We start from the raw sequence: 20,466 nt of genomic DNA, 5'->3' as shown, positions 1-20,466 counted from the left end.
ATTGAGGGCAAGGATACAGGAAAAGAGGGATAAAAACAAGCATCTTCTCCGAAGTGGAGGGCAGGTGTCTGCAGGTTCTTCTGCGTCCTGCCCATCCTCACCTGGTGAGCTGCCCAGTGACAGAGACCCTCAACACGCCTTCGTTTCCTCCTTCCGCCTGAAGAGGCTAAAAGGCAGTGCAGAGCAGCTAGAAAATGCTATCAACCTGGCAGAGCAAGCCTGCAGTCTGGATAAGGTCTCTGTCCAGACCTAAACATTCATTTGGAAGCATTTTCACTGTCTATGCATACCACAGACACAGTTACAGCTCCCCACTCCTTCTAAAAGCCACAGCCGGATGCAAAGTGTTACCTGAAATCTTCTTAAGATAAAAATAAATTTTGCTTGAAAATCCTATAGTTTAGCACATTCTCTGGGGTACCACATAATTTCTGAGGTTTTAATCTGGTATGCACTTTGAAACAACAGCAGAAATGTTTGCAATAATTTGGTTTGTCTGAATTAAAATAATCTTCTTAAATGCCTACACATAAAGAAAAAGAGAAGAGGAAGTTGAATTTGGTAATTCCTAAAAGAAAAGGTTGATTTTCTCATTTGAACTTTCAATCTGCTAGGCTCTGAGTTCAAAAGAGCAAAGTAAAAACTCAAGTAAAATGTCTTTGCTAGTTTTAATGTCTATTCACGCGATAGCATTTTATATGGAAAACAGAGAAGCAGCATAATCAAACTCATTCTTCTGCTATTCCCAAAGGACAGACACATGACACTGCTTTATAAAAGCTTCTAGCATAACTAAGCCATTTTCCCCTGGGACCGAACTGTGCGACTGTGTACACGGCCGACCGCCCGCTCTCCCAGACAGACTCTTGATTATGCCAACGCACGCCGGCAACAGCGCTGCTGCTCTCGCGCACCCCGGAGGGGAGGGAAGGAGCAGACGCGATGCCGACTGCAGCCGCCCACACCCCGGGCTTTCCAAGTGTGGTAACAGCCCCCCGGGCCTTGAAAACTATGTCTGTGTCCTTATGATCCTGTAGTATTTTTTATGTTGCTGGTTTAATCTATAATTACGTGTGGCTTTAGTCCTTAAAGAAACAGAAAAACTCCCCATTCTCTTTTGTATACATTTGAAAAACAGTCACCTTTTAGGTCAACCTCTAGGACTTGGGTGAGCTGACGGCCTACGGGCGCTTTGTAAAGGCGCCACACGGATGACATGACTCCCTAACCGCCCATCGCAAGACCATCATTCTCCTGCAACTCCCATGGATTCCTAGAATGTCTGCTAAGTGAAAACGAGGAGAGAATGACAAGGAAAAAGGGCAGTTAACCTTAATTGTTAAAGACTGCCATAGGCGTGGGCTCTTCTCCAGAGCTGCAAACCAGCGAGACAAGAGGAGGCGAGCACAACAGAAGCTGCCTTCTTGCATCTTTCTGAGTTCCTTCTATTTCTATTTCCTAAAATATATCAAGCTTTACAGTGATTTAACCTAATCTTATCATTAGGGAGACTAAAAAACGGAGACAGAATTAAAATCAGTGGTAAGAATGGGTATGAAGCCAAGGACGGGCTAAGGTCTGAGTTGATTTCAGGGTTTCTCCCTACTTTTGGCCATGATGCCATTGAGCTGTCTAAATACCATATATTCAACTATATAAAATACATGTAAGAGTGACGGCGACCAACCACTCCCTAAAGAGGCACCCTCCAACACTCCAGAGGAACTGGAGTACCCAACAGATCCATTACCCAAATCTTGCCCATAATTAGGAACTCTGAAGTATGAAGCCATCAGTTCGGTGCTGTGCTTTGGCTCACACCTCCAGGGTCCACAACTGTGCACCTGCAGGAGCCCTAGTGCTGAGAGTCGACGACCGTGCAGTTAAAAGCAACTTTGATTCTAAACCTCACTCCAAAAGAGTGGGCTCCTGCCTGCCAGTCAGACGGGGCTCAGAGACAGCTGCTTACCTAGCTGGATTTGAGAGACCATCGCCCTCCCTCCCCCGTCTGAAATTCAATCATATGGGTAATCCTTTTCGAAGGAACGCTTTGCTAAATGCAAGTACTCCTGAAAAGGTAACATTTTAAACACACACTCGACACACATAATATCGGTCACCTAATTCACCTGAGAGATCTGCCAGGTGTGGCAAAATGCCCCCTGAACAGTCCCTGCTCTCTCAGCCTAGTGGGGAGAAGGGCCACTGGAGAACACCCATGCGAACAGGGTGCAAGTACAAGCTGTAACAAGCTTAAGAATGAAAAGCACAAAGCATCTTCACAGAGAAAATCAATTTTGATGACGGCATAAGGGAGGAATCTGGGGGAGCTCGTGTTCAAGGGCATGAGGGATAAAGAGAACTGATCAGAAGGATGGGTCATTTGTAAACATGTGGACGGACCTAGAGTCTGTCATACAGAGAGAGGTAAGTCATAGAGAGAAAAATATCGTAGATTAACGCATAGATGTGGAATCTAGAAAAATGGTACTGACGAACCTATTTCCAGGGCAGGAATAGAGACGGAGACGTAGAGAATGGACATGTGGACACAGGGGTGGAAGGGGAGGGTGGGACGAATCGGGAGATTAGGACTGACATATATACACTACCGTGTGTAAAAGAGACGGCTGGTGGGAACCTGCTGTACGGCGCAGGGAGCTCCGCTCGGTGCTCTGGGACAGCCTAGATGGGTGGGACGCGGGGCAGGAGGTCCAAGAGGGAGGGGAATATAGGTACACGTATAGCTCATTCACTTCGTTGTACAGCAGAAACCAACACAACATTGTGAAGCAATTACACTCCAGTTAATTAAAAAAAAAAGATTGTCTGAGCCAGAAAAATAAATTTTTGGTTTTTAAAGCAACGCAAGTGAATGAAATCACCTATGGATAAAGGGGGCAAACCCAGCTTTGATGGCCTCCCACCAACAGAGCCACAGAGAACAGGAGCCAGGCCAGCAACCTGAGGCTTCCAGCAGGAATTCGACGGTCCAGGAGGAGCTTCAGGAGGGAGAAGAGAAAGGCCCTGATGGAGAGAGGAAGGAGAGAGGGACACTTCTCCAAAAAAGCTGAGGTTGAAGTGGTGAAATGTTCCCCAAATGCAGGAAAAACAAACCAGGAAGTAGAAGATGAAGAAACAGAACATCAGACCAGGAAGTGCAACATCTCTTAGCAGTTCCAATAAAGGAAAACGGACTTATGGATGGGAGAAAAATGTATAAACATGCAGGACAAAACTCTCCAAGGGGAAAACAGTCACAAAAAAAGGAACAAGAACCACACTAGCGCTCAACTCCGTCAGCACCCAGAACACTAGAGGAGGGTGGGGTCGGCTGAGACAGGGCAGTCGTGCTGACGACTCTTCCCTCTCCAACAACTCTAGAAGCCACCGCATTCTCGAGTGGACACTTTTTACCCTGAGGCACCGTGCAGACAGCAGCCTAGGGCGGGAGAGCCCGGCAGAACAAGCCACTCTCTGAGAGGACGAGGCTGTTGTGACAGCAGGGGCTGCAGGCAGAACCAGGAGCTGGTGCCGTGCAGAGAGGGCTCCAGAAGTCTGCAGTGGAGCACGCTCGAGGTCCTGGTGGGTCCAGGGCAAAGCTCAGTGAAGCCAGACAAGACAACCACGGGGAGCCCTGCTGACCGACCCGGGAGCTGCACAGGGCTCTGCGACACGGGGCCCCCCGAGGCCAGCGTGCAGAGACGTTGTCCAACACTGGCACTAGGTAGTGACAGCCCAGGAAGGCCCAGCCTCAGGAGCAGGGCCACTCTCCCTCCTGAAATTCCCTATGAGGCAAGCCCTGGAAGGATTAGGTAAATGAACTGCCTGACAGGACAGAAATCCAGACCCTTCACAGATCCAAAATCTTCTAGAATACAATAAAAAATACGGGACATCAGAACAAGCAGAAATATGTGGTCCCATTGTAAGGAGGAAAAGTCAATAAACAGACACAGGCCCAGCCATGACAGGGATGATGGAATTAGTAGACAAGGACTTGAAAACAGCTACTGTGAACAAGTTTAGGATTTAAAGGAAAACATGAAGACAGGGAAGAAAGAAATAGAAGACTGCTTTAAAAAGCTGAAAAACACAATATCTGAAATGACAATTTCACCGGACGGGTTACCAGCAGATTAAACATTGCAGAGGAAAGACGCTGTAAGTGCGAAAACAACAAGAGTGACCCAAACTGAAGCACAGAGAGGAGGCATAAAAACGAGCCTTGGTGCCTGAGGGACGCTGTGAGGTGTGAACCAGGCACGTAACTGAAGGCCCAGAGTGACAGGTGAGAGAGAGAGAGAAAAAGTTGAGCGCCGTTTCATGAAATGTTGTTTTCTAAGTCAATACGGAATAGAAATGGACCCAAAGAGCTCAAGAGTTGCAAGCAGAATAAACAGACAGGAAACAACTCCAAAGCTCAAACAGTGGCTGAAAACCAGCAATCAAGAAGAAACCCTGGGGCTTCCCTGGTGGCGCAGTGGTTGAGAGTCCGCCTGCCGATGCAGGGGACACGGGTTCGTGCCCCGGTCTGGGAAGATCCCACATGCCGCTGAGCAGCTGGGCCCATGAGCCATGGCCACTGAGCCTGCGCGTCCGGAGCCTGTGCTCCGCAGCGGGAGAGGCCACAACAGTGAGAGGCCAGCGTACCACAAAAAAAAAAAAAAAAAAAAAAGACAACTGACTGGGACTTCCCTGGAGGCACAGTGGATAAGAAGCCGCCTGCCAATGCAGGGGACACAGGTTCAATCCCTGGTCTGGGAAGATCACACATGCCGAGAAGCAACTAAGCCCGTGTGCCACGACTACTGAGCCTGTGCTCTAGGCCTGCGAGCCACAACTACTGAGCTTGTGAGCCACAACTACTGAGCCCACGTGCCACAACTACTGAAGCCCACATGGCCTAGAGCCCGTGCTCCGCAACAAAAGAAGCCACCGCGATGCAATAAGAAGCCTGCACACTGCAAAGAAGAGTAGCCCCAGCTCGCCACAACTACAGAAAGCCTGCACGCAGCAACAAAGACCCAATGCAGCCAAAAAAATAAATAATTCTTAAAAAAAAAAAAAAAAAAAAAAAAGACAACTGACTGTTCAAAGGAAGGGTTGGAAAACTTGGCTCATAGGCCAAATCTGGTTTGTTTACTTTTATACAGTCTGAAAGCTACTAATGCTTTTCATATTGTTTCAAATGACTGGAAAATTGTCAAAAGAAGAATTTTCTGTGACACAGACTGATGACATAAAATTCAAACTCTGTGACATGGGAAAACTAGATAAAGCTTCACTGGCATAGCCACGCCCTTCTAGACGTAGGTCCATGGCACTTGGCTCAGCAGTTGTTACAGACTGTGGGGCCCTCAAAGCCTAAAATATTTATTATCATCTGGTCCTTCACAAAAAAGTTTGCCAACCCATGGTTTAAAGTAAAAATAAGAATCGTGTGTTATGGGGTTTAAAACATATGCATAATCTCAAAAGGTTACCTACTATGTTTCCATTTATGTGACATTCTCAAAATGACCAAAATGTTGACTTGGAGGACAGACTAGTGGTCACCAGGGGACAGGGACAGAGGGCAGGGTACAAAGGGGTAGCATGAGAGAGTTCCCCTGTGGTGATGGACCATTCCTGTACCTTGACATGCAATAAAACTGCATAGAACTATACACATACAAAATGAATGGGTGGACAAAATGCTGAAAAGTGAATAATGTCTATAATCTAGTTAATAGTACTGTACCAATGTCAAACTCCTGGCTTTGATATTGTACTTTATTATATAAGATGTCATCTTTGGGGAAGCTGGGTGAAGGATACATGAAACCCTATGAGCTATTTTTTGCAACTCCCTTGAGTATATAATCATTTAAAAAGTTTTAAAAATATACAGAATAGCAGGGAGAATGCAAGTACACCGTTGTAAGGTTTTTACAATACACATTACGTGGTATGATACTGAAGTCAAATTGTGACACGTTAAAGACATATATTATAAACCTTAGAAAGACTGCTAAAAAAACAAGCAAACAAAAACAGGTAAATCTAATAATCCAAGTCCAATAATAAGCCAATATAAAACAAAATACTGAAAATTATTCAATTAATCCAAAAGAAGTCAGAAAAGGAGAAAATAAGGGAAAAAAGAACAGAACAAAGAGCAAAATGAAGACTTAAACCCATGAAGACATTACATGTACTGTCAATAAGTACATTAAGTGTAAATCGCCTAAACAGTCCAATTAAAAGACAGAGATTGAAAGACTGTATATGCTGCTTAAAAGAGACATACTTTAAACATAAAAAAATAGTTTAAAAGCAAAAGGACAGAAAGAAGATACACCATAATCATAAGAAAAGTGGGGTGTGTATACTAGTATCAGACAAAGCCAGCTTCAACATAATTTTCTAAAAAAGGGAAATCTCATCATGTTAAAGGAGCCAATTCACTAAGAAACATACAATCCTCTATGTACATTCACTAACAACAGAACCTCAAAAACATCTGAAGTAAAAACTAACAGAACTGAAGGGAATAAATAAAAACATCCACAACAGTATCTGGAGATTTCAACACTCTTTTCTTAAAAACTATGAACAAGCTGACAGAAAGTCGGCGGAAGACTCTCATAGCCCTCTTCGCAATACTGGCATTTATAGAACACCATGCTCAACTGTAGAAAAGACATCTCTTTTGGGTGCATGTGCAATAGTAAGCCAAGCCAAGCAAACAGCATAGAATACGCTTTATTATACTCATCATTAATAAACCTGCAACAGCAGCTTTTTATGCTTACATCCTAACAATGTAGACTTCAAGTAGAAAGCCAAAAAGTTGAGAAAGTAAAAAGGAAAGTGAGGGTCAGTTGTGAAGATAAGTTCAATCTGAGTAATTTTCCTGTTACTGTGGTTATCTAGTAAAGTTATCTCTATGGCTGTCAATAAGTTGCACTAACAAAGTATGAAATTTAAGTTATGAAGTTTATATATTTTAACCCCATTTAACAAAATACTCTAAAAATAATTCTAGGCAAATATTATTCTGTAACATGAAATTTCATGATGAAGATACCTTTTCTTTAATCATCGGAGTCAATGTGCCATCATTCATGTTAAGAAAGAGTATGGGCAGAGAACCACATAAGAAAAATAGAAAAATTATTTCAATAATATTTGGTTTCCAAGTTTACATAGGTTCTTCTGTTTCTGTCTTCAAATCAGCATAAACACCTTTCTCATGTCCTCCTTAGGCCACATCAGTGTCTGAACTCTCACAGCACCTATGGGAGAAGGCAGCACATGCCTGGTGGTGCTGGGAACCTAATAAAATCCGGGCGCAAAGAACCTGCCACTCCCTCTGCCCCCAAAAGAACAGTCACAGCACTTCAATCTGATGATTTTATCACCACGTTTAGATTATGTAAATGGCTCCTTTCTGGAATAATATTAATAGTAATGTTGGTAGGTTTGGAGATAATGGAGTTTAGGCAAAAGGGCCACAGACATTCTTTCACCAGGACTTCTCTGCTTCAATCCTTGCCCTGACAGTAGTGTGCTAGATAGACTCTGTTTCTCATCCCAGCACCGTTCGATCAGACCATGATGCTCCAGCAGCCTGCCTCAGCTCAGCAAGGCCTTGCACAGAGGTAACTGCACACATTAAGCATCACTAGTCTGTGCTACAGAGTGCTCTCCGACACCCCCAATTCCCCCAGACTGTTCCTAACAGAGGGTTACAGGGTTGGATTAATTTTATTCCTGGTGTTAAAGGTCCTCCCAATTTTACTGGCCTAGCCATGGACAGCCCTCTCCTTATATTCCTGTTCCTACTGTGAAATTGAAATACAGATGGAAAAACAAACTTAATTACAAAAACTCCAAAGGAAAATTTTCTTTATATTTTAAAATATGATGTACTAGATTATATACAATCATTTTATGAAACTCACATTTTGAGGGAGAGTAACTAGACGCTGTCTTCTAATAATAAACACACCCTACGCTCCTACAGGAGGAAAGGGTTTTCACATTTTTAAAAAAGTACAAATCCTTTTAAGGCATAAAAATACAACATTTGAGGGACTTCCCTGGTGGTCCAGTGGCTAAGACTCTGTACTTCTAATGCAGGGGGTGTGGGTTCGATTGCTGGTTGGGGAAATAAGATCCCATATGCTGTGTGGCAAAAAAAAAAAAAAACCCTTGACATTTTACAGAAACAATGCACTTCTCTTTTAATGAATACTGGTCAACTGCTTGCTAATTAGATATAGTCGTCCCAAGGCATTTACCCTTTATTCTGCACAGATGTGAGGGGCATTCTCCATTACAGATTTCACAGAGAAACAAACCCCAAGTCCTGAAAGAATGCACTCTACTTTGTCTGGCCAGTTCTCAGAATTCAGCTCCATGAGCACAGTCACTGCGAGACCACGACTCACCTTCGCCATCCCCCAGCAAGAGGGAGTACACCCGCTGCCGCACTGGGCGGTAGACGAAGGCCTGGCTGGGCAGAGCTTGGTCCATCGCATCCTCCAGGCTGTTGCTGCATTCGACCTCTCCGCTGTTCATGACATTGTACACCAGGTAGCTCTCTGCCTGGACGTGATGTGCTCTGGCGACCTGCCGGAAATTTAAATGCAACTGGTTTCTCACTGAAAACAAAACAGTGACCTTTAAAGGAAATCCAACGCCTCTGAGGGCTCACATATAGAGTAGCTGTACCTCGAACTCATGAGGTCAAGCTGGCCTCTGTGCTTCCTTTCCTTTGGGCTTGCAGCTCAAAACTTTCTATAACTCCTCTTCCTCCTCCTCCAATTTCCAACCACCTACCAGACTTGTCATACTTCCTTCTGCCATCATTCATCATCCTGTCCACCTGATGGAGAGATGCCACCCAGGGCTCCAGCCGCCCCCACCAGTCTCTCCTTTCTCCAACCCACCCTTCATCCCAGCCATACTCTGCCTTCCTGGAAACAGAGGCCCAATCAATACCTCCTTAAAGCATCTGGCCGGCTACCACAGATTCTTCAGACTGAGAGTCAAGGGAGGCCCCGCGAAGGCCTCCATCTCCTTTCCCGTGTACACCATTGCCCCTTGTGGACTCTCTGGGGCCCAACCTCCACAGTTCTGCAAGAACCCTCCCTGTGCTCCGGGAAACTGACCTCTTTCAGCCCCTCCCCACCAGCCACTTCCCAGTCTCTGCCCCTTTGAGGGTCCCCTAAAGCGTCATCTCCCCATAACCCTGTCATCCTCTTTGAGCAGGAACTCACCTACCCCTGGCCTGATGGGCTCAACTCACATTTACCCTACACTGGTTACCTGGCCTTACATCTCCTATTAAACCATAAACTCCTTGGGATTAGAAACTGCATGACGTTTATTCAACTGTTCAGGAATTTTTTATTGAGCAGAAACTATGCACTGGGCACTCATTTCTTTCTACTTCGAATGCAGCACATGGTAGGTGATGAGACGGATGATTTAAATGGCTACCACTTTCTCATTCAATGAGGAGTTAAGATCAGATGGCCTATAATATCCTCCATACAGGTTTCATGTTCCTGCAAAAACATTCTTATTACTGCAGGAATAAATTCATCTAGATTACTCTTCAGAATTTAAGTCCAGCCTACCACTAATGGTCCTTAAAATGTGCTGCCAATAACCTGGAACATCAAAACCTCTGTGTGTCCGTGTCCCATGATTCATACACATGAAGCAGCTCAGTCACACCCATTCATTATAGTAGACTGGAGTCCTAATCCCTTTAACTCCTCGCTTCCTTCATATGTAAAATAGGTTTACCAAAGGGGCTGACCTCACAGAACTATTGTGAGGATTAAATGTGTTAATACAGGAGGCTGGCACACCGTGCACGGCCAACAGGTGATAACTACTGCTCTCAGGCTGGACACACTGGAGTGTCTCACGGCTAAACTGTCTCTGAATCAGGATGGCCGACAAGCTAGCAACTTTAAGGTCAGCAGGGATTCCAAGAGAGTTATTACTTGATGCTCTAACCAATCAAAGATCATTAGAAGTAATCTATTTCTCTGTAACGCCCCTTTTGATACAGAATCTATCAGAAACAATATGGTTAGATATCTCATGATCCTTTTAAGGCAGAATACCTTCTAATTTATTCTCCTGTTCCCTCTTCCATTTCTTACTCTTTTTTTATTTCAAAAGAGTTAGTATTCTGACAAATTTATGTATATAGCTATAATAAATGATATTCACTCTACCAAGAAATCTTCAATTTTGGCAACTCTATAAATTTGAGATGTAACATTCTTTTCTGGGTACACACAGGGTTTTCAGAGAAGTTCTCTATAAGCATAATATTAATTCATTAATTAGCTCATCACCTCAGCATCTTTCTATCTCTGCCCTTCACTGTAGATATTATATAGCATTCCACACTTGGAAAAATTTTAACATATGCACCTAATCTGAAAATTCTAAAACAAGAGTTCAGTTTATCCAACAGTGTGTAACTCTGGAGGAAACAGCAATGGTTGTGGGTGTGTACTCAGGTAATTGCTGCATTCAGCAACTTTGCACCTAAGGATTTCTAGGGTGACTATGTGTGGTCAAAATGCACACATTTGAATTTGGGTTACCTATTGACAAGGCTGGAAGACTCCACTGCAAAAAATTTTTTAAGGAAAGATTAAGAAACTTCAAAATTGTTTTCAAAGGTATCGCTAAGCTCAATAAATGCGAGTGTCACTGGAACAGCACACTATCTGCCCCTACCCTCCCCCCACAACCAGCAGACAGGCCTACCAGATTCTCCCGGCCTCTTCCCATCCCAGGCTCTTTCTGCCAAACTTCCCGAAAGAGCAACCCCATCCCCAGCTCCTGCCTTTTTTGCCTCCAAATTGCTCCCCAAATCCCTGTAATCTGAACTCCCGCAGGCCCCTGGGTGACCACAGCTCTCTGAGGCCACCCAACCCTCCTATGTGCCAAAAGCCATTCTCTGTCGTGTACCCAATGTTTCAAAAAACAAAGATCTGATCTCACCACGCCTCTGCTTGATAGCCAATGCCACCTTAATGAGTGTAAGAACTAAGTCTTGAACTCTTTCAGCACACACGTGCTACCCTTGGCAGTCAGACCCAACCTGTCCGCACTCCCCTTGCAGGAGACTGGGTGAGATGTCCAGGACGCCCATGAGCACAGCGGAAGCCCAGGTGGGTACCCTTACAGTTGTACAGGAGGGAGGGAAGAAGTCACTAGAGAAAACCTAAAGATACAAGAGACAGAGAACATCCCTTCTGAGACTAAATTAGCAGCCCCTACCAGACAGACAGCAGGACAGGACAAGGGGCCTGGCAGTGACAAGAACAAGTAAGGTCCTGCCCTCCCAGAACCGCCCCATCTAGCAGGAGAGACAGGAACCAAGCATGACATTCCAGGGGCATGTGCTGCAAATGTCAGGCACACACCCAGGGTGGGCAGTCAGGGGGCTTCTCTGCGTGTGTGCTGGAAAAGTCGGGCAGGCATTGACTAGCAGAAGAGGCAGGAGAGCCGTCCAGGAGGGCGAAGAGCACGTGCAAGGCTGCAAGCAGCCGAGGGGCAGACAAAGGTGGAGCTGCAGGTAGCGGCTGGGTGATGGCTGCCAGCCTCGTTCCGGCTACTCTTTCCCTCCTAAGAGCTATGGAATGCAGAAGAGGGTTTTATTTCTGTGTGCAGCATGACAAATGGACTGAAAGGGGCAGAAGTCTGTTTAAGAAGAGTGCTCAAGAGATGACTGCAGTCATTCACACAAGCGATATTTTGGCCTAGGGTGGTAAGAGCCACCCTAGACTTGGGAGAGACTGGTTATGAAAAATGGGAGAGATGGTTCCCAGGTTTTTAACTTGTGCAAGATGGTGACAGTCAATGCCAGAACAATGAAAGGTTGTGGTCGTGTTTGGTTCTGCACTTGCTGAGGTGCCTCGGGGCACTCGTGTGGACATGCACCTTCTCTGTAACCCAAGGAGAACAAGAGGATTCAATGAGATAAAATATACGCACTGCACGCAGACAGAAGCTACACGCAGCAGTTAATAAACAGTGGCTCTCCTTCAAAAACTATCCAGGCTCTATATTACCTTCAGGACTACGTCCAAATTCCTAGCATGGCATGCACCAAAATCCACAATCTGGCTTCAGTCTATCTTTTCCAACTGTTTTCTCCTTACTTAGCCCTTCAAACCCCATGCCTCAGCTACCGGTCCCAGAACTGTGCCTGAGGGGACGGATTCTACACGCCACCCCTCCGGCACTCCCACAGACCCCATCTTCACCTGTTCACAACAAATCTCAGGCCCCATAAAGGCCTGGCTTCAGTTATCCCTCCTCTGGGAGCTTCTCTCTGTACTTAACCCGCAATGATTACTCTCTTTCAAATTTTGAGCACTCTCTCTGTAACAGTGACATAACAACGTGAGACAGAGTTTATAATGTGGGTTCTCACATACATTGTATCTTACTTCCTAGCTAAACTCCAAGGGTTCTATTCTGTGCCCGCCACACACACACACACCGCCCCAGTGTCTTAACCACTGCAGGCAGCCAATAAATATTCACTGTCAAATCTATCAATGGGTACACTTTCAATCATAACATATTAGATTTGGGTGGGCACATCTACATACCTTTAAGATTTCAGGATCCGAAACCATAGTTATTTGTTGCTTGACTTCAGACCCCATACTTACAGGATCCTCTTGTTTAGTTTCAGGGTTTGTATACAGGGGTGCTTCTAGGTTAAATTCAGGGTCCATACCTACAGGTAATTTCTGCTTGGATTCGGGGTGTGTGCATAAGAGAACTTCTTGCCTGGATTCAGGGTGTGTACATAAGGGAACTTCTTGCTTGGGTTCAGGGTCTGTGTACATGGGAACTTCTTGCTTGGATTCAGGATCTGTACACATGGGAACCTCTTGCTTGGATTCAGGGTGTATACACATGGGAACCTCTTGTTTGGATTCAGGGTATGTACACAAAGGAACTTCTTGCTTGGATTCAGAGTCTGTACACGTGGTAACTTCTTGCTTGGATTCAGGGTGTGTGCACACGGGAACTTCTTGCTTGGATTTAGGATCTGAACTCATGGATAGTACCTGCTTGTCCAAAGTTACTACACCTTTAGGTTTTTGAAAAAACCATGGAGATTTCTGTCCTGGCAAAAGATATGATGCCACTCCTTTATTAAAAAGAGCTTTGTTAGGCCCCAAAGGTAACATCTCTTCCAGCTTCTTCTCACCTTGATGCAACCGAAGCACTTTAGATATGTGGTCTGCCACAGCTAAGATAATGTTACCTTTTTTGTCAAAGTTCTCTTTCACAGAGGTATAAGAAGACAAGCACTTGTAACGAAAGCTTTCGAACATGCCTTCTGGGATGATGTCGTTGCCAAGCAGGCAGGCCAGCAGAGGAAGGTCAGACAGGCTGAGACCAAGGCTCTGACAGAGCTTCTCTCGGCACAGCATGATGGTGTCCAGACTGTCCAGGGAGAGCTCACTGATGGAAAAGTAGGGACAGGTGTCGTAAATTAAATAGTCAGTGTCTTCTCCAAGAATCCCAAGACAGTTGTTCTGGAGGCCATAGGAAGCCACCTCATAGTCGGCCTCCTGTAACGAACACAGAGTTTCCTGACCCAGGGCCTTCAAAGCAAACTGCGTAAATATGGGCAGCCCCGAGGGGATGAAGAACATGTTTCTGCCAGGCTGCTCCCTGTGAGACTTGATATAATGGAAGATCTTGGCTATCTCCCTGTTGTTCTTGAGTCTTCGTTTCACCCACTCATCTCTCTTGGACTGCTCCACCATGCCATCAAAGAAGAATACCAACTTGATGCCAACAGCTGTAAAAGTTTTCACAAATTCTCGCAAAGAAGAAAAGTATTCCCGCCACTGGCCACCACAGACCCACGATTCCGGCGTGTACCAGTATCTGAGGCAACACATGGCGTCGACCACAATGGTAGGGGTGCCTCCAGGATGCCTGCTTCGGTGCTGCTCCGCCAGCTCTTTGAAATTTACTACCATACATACATGTGGGCAGCTACTCTTCACAAATCCCTGTAAGCCTCTCACACCCATAACTGACCTCCTGGAAAGGATCTGGAAAGGAAAAGAAATGAGTACTTATGGTATTATCACCAGACACATAGTGCCTTTCAGAGCAAACACAGACACTATTTAACATTCACTCTCTGTCACCAGCATGACACAGAGCACGTCACGCTGGTCAAGAGCCTGAAGAGGCTTCCCCGGACACACCCATGGGGCTGCACCTGCGAATGAGGTGCTGAGTCAGACTTCCACCAGGGCAGCACAGGGCAGCACTCTTTTAAGATTGTCACTAACACTATTATTCAAGAGATTTCTCAACAAAGTTCGAAAGCAGGTTAACGATTTCAAAGAAGTAATACTGCCCATCTAGGAGCTCAAATAGAAGTTAATTTTGAAAACCTAAAACGTAAAATTGATACGTGCAACACTGATGTTTCTCAAAATAATTTTGCTGAGTGAAAGCTGGACCAAGGAGCGCACACTGCATGATCCCACTTACGTAAAAGCCTAGCCCACTGAGAACTGAGCTGCCCGCAGTGGCGAGAGCCCTGTGGTCGTCTGCAGTGGGGCAGGAGGAGACAGGGACTGACAAAGCGGAGACAGGGTGATGGACACATTCACCACCTCGGCTGTGGGGATGGTGTCACGGGTGAACGCATGCTCACCCTCTCGAATCACGCACTGTACATACGTGCAGTTTCCTATGCATCAAGTGCATCTCAATAAAGGTGTTAAAAAGAAAACTACAGGAAAATTCACTAGGCCAAATGCAGCAACATTTGAGGTGGTGACTGACTGACTTTGGATGGAAAACCGCCCATTCTAAAATGTAAAAATACACAAAATAGTTCAAAGGATCAGAATTCACAATCTGGAAAAAATCTAAGCAGAGTCCTTTATGTAATAAGTATGATGTCCTTACGCATAATAAAAGATGTAATATAGCCAGTAACAACCATCAGTGGTCAGACATCTTTTATCTTAACGGCCTATTCTTTTCATCAGGGCTTCCCCGTCCTCTGATAAAACAAAACCAAAAAGTCCTTATTATGCAAACAGCAGCACAAGAGCAAATGGTGCCTCTCCCAGGCTGGGGACCGAGGGCAGGAGCCCCAAGCTGCCCACGCACAGCAGTAACAGCTCCTGTCTGTGCCCACTTCCTGCCAGACAGCGCCGGGCACTCAAAGCACACGTCTCCACTCTTCAAAACAACCCGGGCGGGTAAAAAACTATAAGACCTATTTCAGTAAATAAATTACTAGGCTGGGAAAAGGCCCCCTCGTGGATTATCTTTTAAGAATGTGCTGCCTGTTAATGGACCCTTGCCCCTAAGAGAATTTGCAGTTATCTGTTTAATAGCCATTAATAACAAAGAATATCTAAACACTGAGTGGACACAAATAGCACACATTTAAGTTGAAATTGAGTGAGGCCTTGCTCATTAAGTTGTTACACATAATGGATCCATATACCCCAAACCACTGTAGACCTATAACTAGCATTGGGTTCATCTTGGGAAGGTGTGTTTCCAAAGCAGAAGATGGACTTCATGTTTATCTCAGCCATAAGGTAGTTAGTTCTCCAGTTGGGCCCTCTGGGCCTGGTGTGGAAAGGGGATATGTTTCAGAACACAATGTCAGACTGTACAAAGTACCAAAATGGATTTTAAAAAAAAAAAAAAAGGCAAGGTCTGTGGACGACGAGTGGATCCAAGGTAGATCTTACCCAGTGGGAGGCTGACTCTTTCTATACTGTGAGGGGAGACCTGCCTCTTTCCCCGGGATCCTCGCGCCCAGCCCACGTGGAGATGGAGCCAGGAGGGCAAGCACCAGCACCGCCTTCACTCCCGCCCCACACAGACGCGGGCCCGTTTGTGCAGCAGCTCTGCCACATTTGCGTTGGCTGCCTTCCCTCACCGATAAAAAGACATTTTTGTTTCAAGCATTTTTCTACTAAAACTGCAAGTGACAACACTGAGTTTCTTGAAACACTCTCCTCTTTATTTTGCAAGAAGTCCGGCTCAGCCTCTGCTTTGATTTTATTCAAATGTTTTTCCTCCTTGCTAACCCCAGTAGTGAAAAGCTCACTATTTTTTAAACATGTACTGGTTTTTCCTGTCTTTCACACTGCCAATTTCTCACAGTTTGAATCACAAATTACCTCAGGAATGCTATGTTACAATGTGCTCTTCTATGGCATTCACAAAGACAATTTTGGATAGGCAAAGGTTTGGGGACTTGGGCATTAGAGGATGCCTTCCGGCACTTCGGCTCTTCAAAGCGTTAAAGCAGTGTTAGCCCGCCATCAATGCAGTCAGTGTGGTGTGAAAGGAGATGCTTAAAAAGAGAAATCTGTGGATATTACCTTTTTATATAACTTTCTTCTGTTTTTTTAAGCCTTTTATTGCTAACAGCTTATACTCTAAAGGTAGTTTTTAAGATGATTGCAAATACATATAATATGATCATACAACATACATACTGCAAAATTATACATCTATATATATACACACACATATATAAAATTTCATTTACTCTACCTGCAGATTATGCAGGAAATTGTCATTATCTAGATCACTGTGTCTGGAAAACAGAAGTTATGTCTCACTAGGTAGGACTCCCACTCTGCCCAAACTACAGTCTGGGAGTCACGTGCATGAATGGGGGCCTCAGGGCAGAAGTCACCCTGTCAGACCCCTAACACCCAGCAAAGTACCAGGCACATGAGGGCCTGGCAAGCACTTGTGAACGAATAAACAGATACAGGCATCAAAGGGCAAGTGTACACAGAGAAATCAGGAATCAACAAGTTTATAGACTCCAACTGTGGGCAAATGAGGAGTACAGAGTAGAGTCTGCCCTTGAGTAGCTGACAAACTGGTTTGGGAAACAAAGCATCAGTGCAGGAGATTTTAGGAAGAAGCAGCAGGCGCACAAGTACAGCTAGAGTGTGTGACACGGGAGGAGGCCTCGCTCCTAGCAATGGCTCTGTTCTCCTTACATCCAGACCAATCCCAATGTACTGAGTTACCAGTAAATGATGCCTGGAGAGAAGAGGAAAGAGAAGCCCAGAAGCTCCTTTATTCACAGTCTTTCAACTGACAAACGCTTAGAGAAATGAAGAGAGAGGCAGCAAAACACATATGCACCCTATCTGCCACTGAGAGAACGGGGTCAAAAGCTACACATGGAGAGTCACTCTGGACACAGGGACAGTGGACCCATGGACAGCCCAGGGCACACCCACCCATGGAGCAGTGTTCGTAGGCAACCGGCACCAGCAGTTGTGGCCACCCTGAGCCACATCCAGCATCCCAAAGGTGTCAAGGCATGATGTTCACAGGTGAAAAGACATATAACCCATGCAAATATAAATTAATGAAAGAGACTGTAAGACAGGAAGCCAGTTCCAAGCACATCTGAAGAGCTGGCCGACCAAAGTGAGCTTTTTAAAGTTGGAGATAAGTTGGATTAATGTCCTACAGAAATAGAACCATAACCTTTGGAGAGATCTTTATCAGACAGAAATAATGTCTCTACAAGACAAAAATCTACAAGTTAACATGTAACATCACAGTGTTTGAGCTCTCATGAAGAGTAAACAACAAAGTAAAACAGAGAGGGACCTTCTGTTAGAAAACTGAATAATATTGGAAGAATCTCTTGGACAATGTCCCAGGATTCAGTGAAGAAAATACAGTCCTCTTTTTCCGTTGCTTCGTGTCTGACTCTTGGACAACTGTTCTCTCAGCGGTAACCTGCTGCTTGGGCCTGGGCCTTCTCATGAGGCCCCTCGCACCTTGAGGTGGAGGATCTGAAGTCTGCTCTCTCCTCTCCTCCCCATTAGCCCCAGCTACAAAGAGGAACTTACAGGGACCCTTTCAACACAGCAAGGTAAGAACAGGGACTGAAAATTCAGGGATGAAAATGTGTCCCAGGCCAGCACATGAGACACAGCAACTACCCAGTGTTTTTACTGGAATTCACGAAGGCACATCCAGGGCAGTGGTTCACCGAGGGTGGTCCCGGGCGGCTGCACCCAGGCTGCTCTCCCTGCATCAGAGGCCTCCACACGGGACTCACGGAACTACTGGCCAACACGCTTTCCTTGAGCAAACTTAGGCTCCTGGGCCCTCTTCTCGACAGGCCTCCACCTTGAGCTGCAAGTTCATCCTCACCGATTTTAGCCAGATTCCTGCTGAGTCAGCTTGAGTAACCCCATCCTTGACGCGGGACCCTCCTCAAGTCCTGGCCTAACTGCCCCCCACCCTTGACGTGTGACCCTCCTCAGACCTGGTTTAACTGCCCCCGCCGCCATCCCACTGACCCTCCCTCTGCTGCAGGCTCTCAACATCCACCCCCCACCCCCACCGTCTGTGTTGTGTTCCAACTTGGGCCAACCTCTCTCCCCACTCAAGTCTTGAAGAGAGTCCTTCTCACTGTCTTAACAAGTGTCAGAGGGATATTTTAACACTAACTTCAACCGCAATCAAGTTTATTCAAAGTAGAAGTGGAAAGCCTTCAGCTGTCACGACTCCAGACCCGGGGCGCCCTCCCTGGAGGACCCTCCGGACCACAGTCTGGCCACGACCACGACGCCAACAGTCAGAAAACCGTGCGTGGCAGATGGAGTTGGGCGCCCAAACCCCGGCCGCGCCCCAGGGAAGAAGACAGGGCGCTGGGCAGCACAGCCCTGCGGGCAGAAGGGAAGGCTCTACGACAGGACTGAGCTGAGGTGAAATTCTAACCTCCACCAACTGGCAGTGAATCTTGGAGCAAGTTACTCCATTCTTCTTATATGCAAAATGAGGTTTATAAGACTCAATTGTTGTGATGCAATTTTATTTATATTATAAATTTGGTCATCAAACATTTTTCATTAGTTGCTAAAGTTTAGTGAAATAAGCCCAGCACAAGTCAAAATGATTAAATTATCTCAAAATTTAAAACAAAGCCATATAAATTTTAGTCAGGCTTTACTGTATTTACGATTTTTACAACCTATATTACTTTTTAATATCAGGAACATACTTATTTATAAAAATTTTTTTCTGATTAGAAAAGTAGCCATGAAAAAAAAGTAGCCATGTTCTTTGCAGAAAATTCAGGACAGCACAAAAAGAAAACAAACTACTCATAATCTCATCTTCCAAGGATGACTACAACAAACATTTGAATACGTATTTCTAGTTTTTTTAATTATTCAGTTACTAAAAATTGAGATCATGCTTTTCTATAATCTATTTCTGTGTCTTAGTTTATTATGAATATATTCCCAAGTCCTAATGTTAACCTTCTCCTGCAGCGTCACTTTTAATGGATGCACCATGTAGACACAAATAGGAGTTATTTAACCCTACTGTTGAACATTCATTTCCAATGCTGCATGCCATAAATAAGAATGTCAATCACATCGGTGAATACACATCTCTGAACACACCATCTCTAATCATTTCCTTGGGATTAATCTTAGATGTGAAACTGCTGAGTCAACGCAAAAGCACATATTGGTCATTTTTCCCCAACTGTAGCTGTAACTCATTCACACTTACTTCTCCTCAATGACACCAGGTAACTTTATTTACCCATAAATCGGGTTTACTCATTCAGCAACTACCTTTGTCATCGCTACAGCAGACGTGGAGCTATAACTAAGACAGATAGGGTCCCTGCCTTCCGGCAGCTTATGCTCCAGAAGGAAAACCTCCAACAAGCAATGATCACTTGGGCATTACTACAGGGCAGAGAAAAGCAGAGAGCATGCCGAATATTCAGCAGGAAGACCCAGCCCAGACCTGGGATCCACCACGGCCATCCTGAGGAAGGGCATTCCAAGCGGCCCGGCAGGCACAGCCAGAGGGGGAGCGGGGAGCGGGGAGCAGGCGGATGGGGGCGTGAGCAAAGAGATAAAGGACGAATCTTTTCTAAGTCCGTAAGGTGTCATTTTTATTATTAAATCAGTGTTTCTAAGGTGCTTAAAATATCTGTTCCATTAGGTAGTTTAACCTGCAACTTTATTTACAGTGTTATAAATGTGTTCTTCAACATGGAAAACAGAGGGGAAAAAAAACAAACGCAAACCCCTCAGTCTGGCCAGAACCTCTGCAGCGAGGCAAGAAGAGTCTGGAAAGATGAAGAGGCGCAGCGAGCAGAGTTCCCACAGCCGCACACCCGCGTACACTTCATCCTAAGGGAAAGCAGATGTTGCTCAGGGCTCCTCCTAAGCAACCGCATTTTAGAAGCACTGCCCTGCCTGTGCCGTGGAGGAGAGAGGCAGGCCAGACTGGAGCAAACCAGCTCTGCCAGGCACCGCCCAGCACCCTCCCTCACGTGGGTGTGAAAGAACCCCAGCACTGCAGGGAGGCAGAGCGCTGTTTCCCGCTGCAGAAGACAAAGGAGGG

The 20,466-nt window shown here is 45.4% G+C and overlaps 1 protein-coding gene across 12 annotated transcripts in view; it reads right to left on the bottom strand.

The window, feature by feature from the left end:
- Nucleotides 1-20,466, bottom strand: part of FAM120B (family with sequence similarity 120 member B) — an 81,842-nt gene that overhangs the window by 56,762 nt on the left and 4,614 nt on the right. For 5 of the 12 annotated variants that reach the window (XR_010836140.1, XM_067011165.1, XM_067011166.1 and 2 more), the window contains exons 2-4: nt 12,645-14,114; nt 11,126-11,248; nt 8,439-8,619 (exon numbers count right to left, since the gene is read on the bottom strand). Coding sequence is in view for 10 of the 12 variants with exons in the window: in XM_067011165.1 (XP_066867266.1) it covers nt 8,439-8,619; nt 11,126-11,248; nt 12,645-14,093 (1,753 nt within the window). In the remaining 2 variants the exon portion in view is untranslated. The remainder of the gene's footprint in view (nt 1-8,438; nt 8,620-11,125; nt 11,249-12,644; nt 14,115-20,466) is intronic. The other 7 variants (XR_010836141.1, XM_059083342.2, XM_067011170.1 and 4 more) reach the window with 2 other exon arrangements.

The sequence above is a fragment of the Kogia breviceps genome, chromosome 13 (genome assembly GCF_026419965.1).
Source record: "Kogia breviceps isolate mKogBre1 chromosome 13, mKogBre1 haplotype 1, whole genome shotgun sequence".
NCBI classification, from domain to species: Eukaryota; Metazoa; Chordata; class Mammalia; order Artiodactyla; family Physeteridae; genus Kogia; species Kogia breviceps.
The sequence above is the reverse complement of the archived record's forward strand: the minus strand, read 5'-3'. Positions and strand labels throughout refer to the sequence as shown.